General features: G+C 44.1%; 1 protein-coding gene across 9 annotated transcripts in view; it reads right to left on the reverse strand.

Annotated features, from left to right (window-relative positions):
- DZIP1L (DAZ interacting zinc finger protein 1 like) overlaps positions 1–6,000 on the reverse strand; it is a 70,100-nt gene that overhangs the window by 23,658 nt on the left and 40,442 nt on the right. For all 9 annotated transcript variants that reach the window (XM_040233372.1, XM_040233363.1, XM_040233386.1 and 6 more), the window contains one exon: positions 3,455–3,583. In XM_040233372.1, the coding sequence (XP_040089306.1) occupies positions 3,455–3,583 (129 nt within the window). The remainder of the gene's footprint in view (positions 1–3,454; positions 3,584–6,000) is intronic.

The following is a 6,000-nucleotide window of genomic DNA, read 5'->3' on the forward strand; positions in this document are numbered from 1 at the left end:
AAGTTAAAAACCAAGAGAGTTACTCATTTTCCCCAGTGAGTCTCCCCATGTATCCATGAGGTATACCTGTTAATAAACTTGTCTGGTTTTCTTAGAACTACCAAACAATCCAGTGATCCCACTTCTCAATACTGATTCAAAGGAACTGGAATCAGGATCTCAAAGAGAGGCCCACTCTCCCATGTTCATTGCAGCATTACTCACAGTAGCAAAATACGGCTACGTTTACCCCCAAACTCAACGAGTTACAGACATTACATAGGCACAGCTTTTTACATGTCAATCGTACCTCAGTGAGGTGACATAGACGAATGAATGAATGGATGAGCAAACTACAAAAAAAGAAAAGAGCACTTTTTTCTGGCCCCACTGCACGGCTTATAGGATCTTGGTTCCCCAACCAGGGATCAAACCTGGGCCCCTGGCAGTAGAAGTATGGAGTCTTAACCACTGGACCACCAGGGAATTCCCAGGAATATTTTCTTTTTAAATCTCAGAGTGGCTATAAACAAAAAAGATTGATAATTTGATCATTTTGACCACAAAAACATTATTAATTTTGCATGGTCAAAAAACATCATCAACAAAGTTTAAGGACAACAGGAAACGGGGGGAAATGGCAACAGGAGCAACGAAGAGTTGGGTTAATTTCCATCCATTACACAAACACACAAATTGGTAAGGGAAGCAACAGAAAAATGGGATGTGAATGGAGTTTATAGAAAAAGAATGCTTTTTAAGTTTGAAATTTGTGAAACATCAAGCAGTTGGAAACATTAAGCTCTTTCTTAATGGTCTTGGAGAGAAGCAGCAGGACAGGGTGATTTAACAACAGTGTCAATTGCCCTTCCTTGCTGTGGAATTATCAGTGAGACAGACCATATATAACTAGACTGATGTAAGTTTCAGCCAGTGGAAGCCAGGCCACCTCCTCCAAGCCAGCGAGAGCAAACGGTGCATAAGTCTTCCCCCTTCCATCTCCAGTGGCCTCATGTTGGCAGAGGCAAATCAACCATAGTGGGAATATTTTACCACAGAAAATGACAAATGCTGCAAATCGAAGCTTTTTTAGTTTCAGTCAACCAGTTGTTAAATATTTACCGTCATACCATTCCAGACATCCTGGAATGTGAAGTCAAGTGGGCCTTAGGAAGCATCACTACAAACAAAGCTAGTGGAGGTGATGAAATTCCAATTGAGCTATTTCAAATTCTAAAAGATGATGCTGTGAAAGTGCTGCACTCAATATGCCAGCAAATTTGGAAAACTCAGCAGTGGCCACAGGACTGGAAAAGGTCAGTTTTCATTCCAATCCCAAGGCAGTGACAAAGAATGCTCAAACTACCACACAATTGCACTCATTTCACACACTAGTAAAGTAATGCTCAAAATTATCCAAGCCGGGCTTCAGCAATATGTGAACCGTGAACTTCCAGATGTTCAAGCTGGTTTTAGAAAAGGCAGAGGAACCAGAGATCAAACTGCCAACATCCACTGGATCGTGGAAAAAGCAAGAGAGTTCCAGAAAAACATCTATTTCTGCTTCATTGACTATGCCAAAGCCTTTGACTGTGTGGATCACAATAAACTGTGGAAAATTCTGAAAGAGATGGGAATACCAGACCACCTGACCTGCCTCTTGAGAAACCTGTATGCAGGTCAGGAAGCAACAGTTAGAACTGGACATGGAACAACAGACTGGTTCCAAATAGGAAAAGGAGTACATCAAGGCTGTATATTGTCACCCTGCTTATTTAACTTCTATGCAGAGTACATCATGAGAAACGCTGGGCTGGAGGAAGCACAAGCTGGAATCAAGATTGCCGGGAGAAATATCAATAACCTCAGATATGCAGATGACACCACCCTTATGGCAGAAAGTGAAGAACTAAAGAGCCTCTTGATGAAGGTGAAAGAAGAGAGTGAAAAAGTTGGAAACAAGCTCAACATTCAGAAAACTAAGATCATGGCATCCAGTCCCATCACTTAATGGCAAATAGATGGGGAAACAGTGGAAACAGTGTCAGACTTTATTTTGGGGGGGCTCCAAAATCACTGCAGATGGTGACTGCAGCCATGAAATTAAAAGACGCTACTCCTTGGAAGGAAAGTTATGACCAATGTATACAGCATATTAAAAAGCAGAGACATTACTTTGCCAACAAAGGTCCGTCTAGTCAAGGCTATGGTTTTTCCAGTGGTCACATATGGATGTGAGAGTTGAAAGAAAGCTGAGCACAGAAGATTTGATGCTTTTGAACTGTGGTGTTGGAGAAGACTCTTGAGAGTCCCTTGGACTCCAAGGAGATCCACCCAGTCCATCCTAAAGGAAATCAGTCCTGGGTGTTCAATGGAAGGACTGATGTTGAAGCTGAAAGAAACTCCAATACTTTGGCCACCTGATGTGAAGAGCTGACTCATTTGAAAAGACCCTGATGCTGGGAAAGATTGAAGGCAGGAGGAGAAGGGGACAACAGAGGATGAGATGGCTGGATGGCATCACCAACTCAATGGACATGGGTTTGAGTGGACTCTGGGAGTTGGTGATGGACAGGGAGGCCTGGCGTGCTACAGTTCATGGGGTCGCACAGAGTCGGACACGACTGAGCGACTGAACTGAATGTTAGATTCACGCCAAATATGTTGAAGCCAGGAGACTGTCACACTTTCAAAGAATAGTTTTCATCTGGGTTGGACTCAAAGTGAGGGCAAGGGTGCCCAGTAAGATACACGGCTAAATGTATTTTCAAAAAACTCCCTGGCAAATCTGACACCGCACACTTGAAAGTCACCAGCCACACCTGAGAACCCTAAGAACCCTACTCTATGCTTTCATTAATTGGCACAAGGTCTGAAATGATAGAACTGTGATGTCTTTAATCTCTCTAAATCACTTTGCCGACAAAGGTCCAAATAGTCAAAGCTGTGGTTTTTCCAACAGTCAATGTATGGAAGTGCGAGTTGTACCATAAAGAAGGCTGAGCACTGAAGAATTGATGCTTTTGAACTGTGGTGTTGGAGAAGACTCTTGAGAGTCCCTTGGACTGCAAGGAGATCCAACCAGTCCATCCTAAAGGAGATCAGTCCTGGGTGTTCACTGGAAGGACTGATGTTGAAGCTGAAACTCCAATACTTTGGCCACCTGATGAAGAGCTGACTCATTGGAAAAGATCCTGATGCTGGGAAAGACTGAGGGCAGGAGAAGGGGGCAACAAAGGATGAGATGGTTGGATGGTATCACCAACTCAATGGACATGAGTTTGAGCAAACTCCAGGAGACGAAGGACAGGGAAGCCTGGCATGCTGCAGTCCATGGGGTCACAAAGAGTCAGACAGGACTAAGGGACTAAACAATGGCAACCACCATAAAACCAGAGTGAAAACAAGAAACTCTGTTGCTAGACAGCACATTTCTTGCCTGGTTCAGGAAGAAAAGCATGGGACCTTGGCTCACCTGAATTTCCATCTTCTCCTTCAGAGCCCAGAGCTCCTGACCCTGCCTGAGTCGCTCCTCGGGCTCCTCATCCCGCAGGGACCCCAGGTTGGACTTCATCACATTGTGGGACTGCAGTGCCTGCAGCTTCTGGAAAGGCCAAAGTGTAGTTTCATTCAGATGAAGATCTAATTGTGACATTGTCTTTTATACCCTGAGTGGTGTCAGAAGGGCATACTTACCCCAACCACAAGGCCCCAGCTTGAACTTACTGGGTATCTGCATGCGTGCAAATATTCCCAAAAGTCCACACTCCCCTTCACTATAGTTCTGAAAGCTCAGCTCTTGCACAGGAGAAGAAAATCCCATGGAAGAACACAATTCAAGAGTGTCATTTCCATTGCACTGAAATTCTGCTATACTTCAAGCCCAAAACTTCTGACAGCTTTCCCATTTCCTCCTCAGTCTCAAATAGGCTAAAGAAAATCAGACTCTCAGAGCCATGAGGAGGGGCTCTGGCATTCCAGACCACTCCCTGAGGACTCCTGCTCCTCTTCCAACAAAGCAAAAAATCTTGGCTGTCACCAAGAAGGCCTGGCTTTTCACAGCTTAGTCATGTCACCAATGCCTAGTGAGTGCTTCCTGAGCTAACAGTTCCTGAGCTAATGTGAAGGAAAAGGTAAGGGAAAGTGGATCAAAGAGAAGATACCTTCCCACCTCCTCCCCATAGTTATATTTTTAAATATATCACTACTGTAGTGGCAAAAGCAATTACCTACTTCTCTATTACTATATAAATCTCATAGATCCTATTACAGCTTTAGAGAACTGTTAAGCCCCTGAGTTTAACTTCACATTCTTATTATCTTTAACTCTTCTGCTAAAGCAATATTGGGTCCAAATGTTAACCATTTCTCATACAAAATACAGTAGTACGTTCTCAGTTATGTCTGACTCTTTTGAGACCCCATGGACTGTAGCCCACCAGGCTCCTCTGTTCATGGGATTTCCCAGGCAAGAATACTGGAGTGGTTTGCCATTTCCTTCTCCAGGAGATCTTCAACCAGGGATCAAACCTATGTCTCCTGCATCACCAGGTGGATTCTTTACCACTGGCACCACCTGAGAAAACCACTTCTAAACCCCTTGCATATTTCTGTAGCGTCAAATGCTCTATCAGATGTATGTACAACTTCAGCCTCCAATGTGTCACTTCCGTCTTCACGCTGCTGCTTATGACACACCAGAGAGCGGCTTTCTTGGTGTTACCAAGAAAACCACCCTGGTGCTTTCCTTTCAACTGGGGCCTCCTTTGGCAACTAGACTTAAAGTAAGTAAAGTCGCTTAGTCGTGTCCGACTCTTTGCGACCCCATGGACTGTAGCCCACCAGGCTCCTCTGTCCATGGGATTTTCCAGGCAATAGTACTGGAGTGGATTGCCATTTCCTTCTCCAGGGGATCTTCCCAACCCAGGGATCAAACCCGGGTCTCCCACATTGTAGACAGACGCTTAACAGTCTGAGCCACCAATTACTCTAACTGGACTTAACCTAAATCTAATCTAAAGTTCTCTCTTTAGTGAGATGGTTTAGCTGAATACATTCTGAAAATACTCCTCCTCAAACCTTTTCCCTGATACAGCTCCCCCAGTGACTCAGCGGTAAAGAATCTGCCTGCTATGCAGGAGACTCAGGAGAAGCGCTTGATCTCTGGGTCAGGAAGATTCCTTGGAGAAGGAAGTGGCAACCCACTCCAGTATTCTTGCCTGGGAAATTCCATGACAGAGGAGCCTGGCAGGCTACAGTTCATGGGATCCCAGAGTCAGACATGACTGTGACTAAAACAACATTCTGAAAATATTTTTCAAAATGTTTCCCTTACACAGGTTTATATGGGAAGATATAGTCCAGGGATAATTTTGATAAGTTTTTTGTGAATAAATTTGATAATATATCTAGTAGAGGAGCAGAGCTTTGAAGTTTAAGGAGCTGGGTCCAAATCCCAGCTCTACCTCTTAAAACAGCTGTTTGACTTTGGGCAAATGTGGCCTCAGTGTCTTTGCTTGAAAAGGGGGAATGATAATAGCTTTTTTTTTTTTAAGGCATTTTATTTTATTTTTTACCTTTTGTACTCACTGTGCAGCATGTGAGATACCCAATCAGGGATCAAACATGCACCCTGGAAGATGGCGAAGGAATAGGAAGGGAAGACCACTTTCTCCCTCACAAATTCCTCAAAAGATCATTTCAACGCGGAGCAAACTCCACAAAACAACCTCTGAATGCAGGCAGAGGACATCAGGCAACCAGAAAAGCAGATCAGTGTCTTCAAAACCAGCATCCCCCCCCTCCCCACAGCGCGACTGAACTAGTGAGCCTAAAAAAAAAAAAAAGTGTCCTCCACCGCCCCCATGTGTCAGGACGGAATTCAGACCCTGAAGAGACCAGCAAACAGAAGCTAAACAGAGGGAAACGCCTTGGAAGTGACCAACACGGCCCACAACATCAGAGAAGGGCCAGATATATCTTCACAATTTTTACAATCATTCCTTTTTTTTTTTTTTTTTG

Source organism: Oryx dammah, unplaced genomic scaffold (assembly GCF_014754425.2).
Source record: "Oryx dammah isolate SB20612 unplaced genomic scaffold, SCBI_Odam_1.1 HiC_scaffold_2, whole genome shotgun sequence".
Classification (NCBI taxonomy): Eukaryota; Metazoa; Chordata; class Mammalia; order Artiodactyla; family Bovidae; genus Oryx; species Oryx dammah.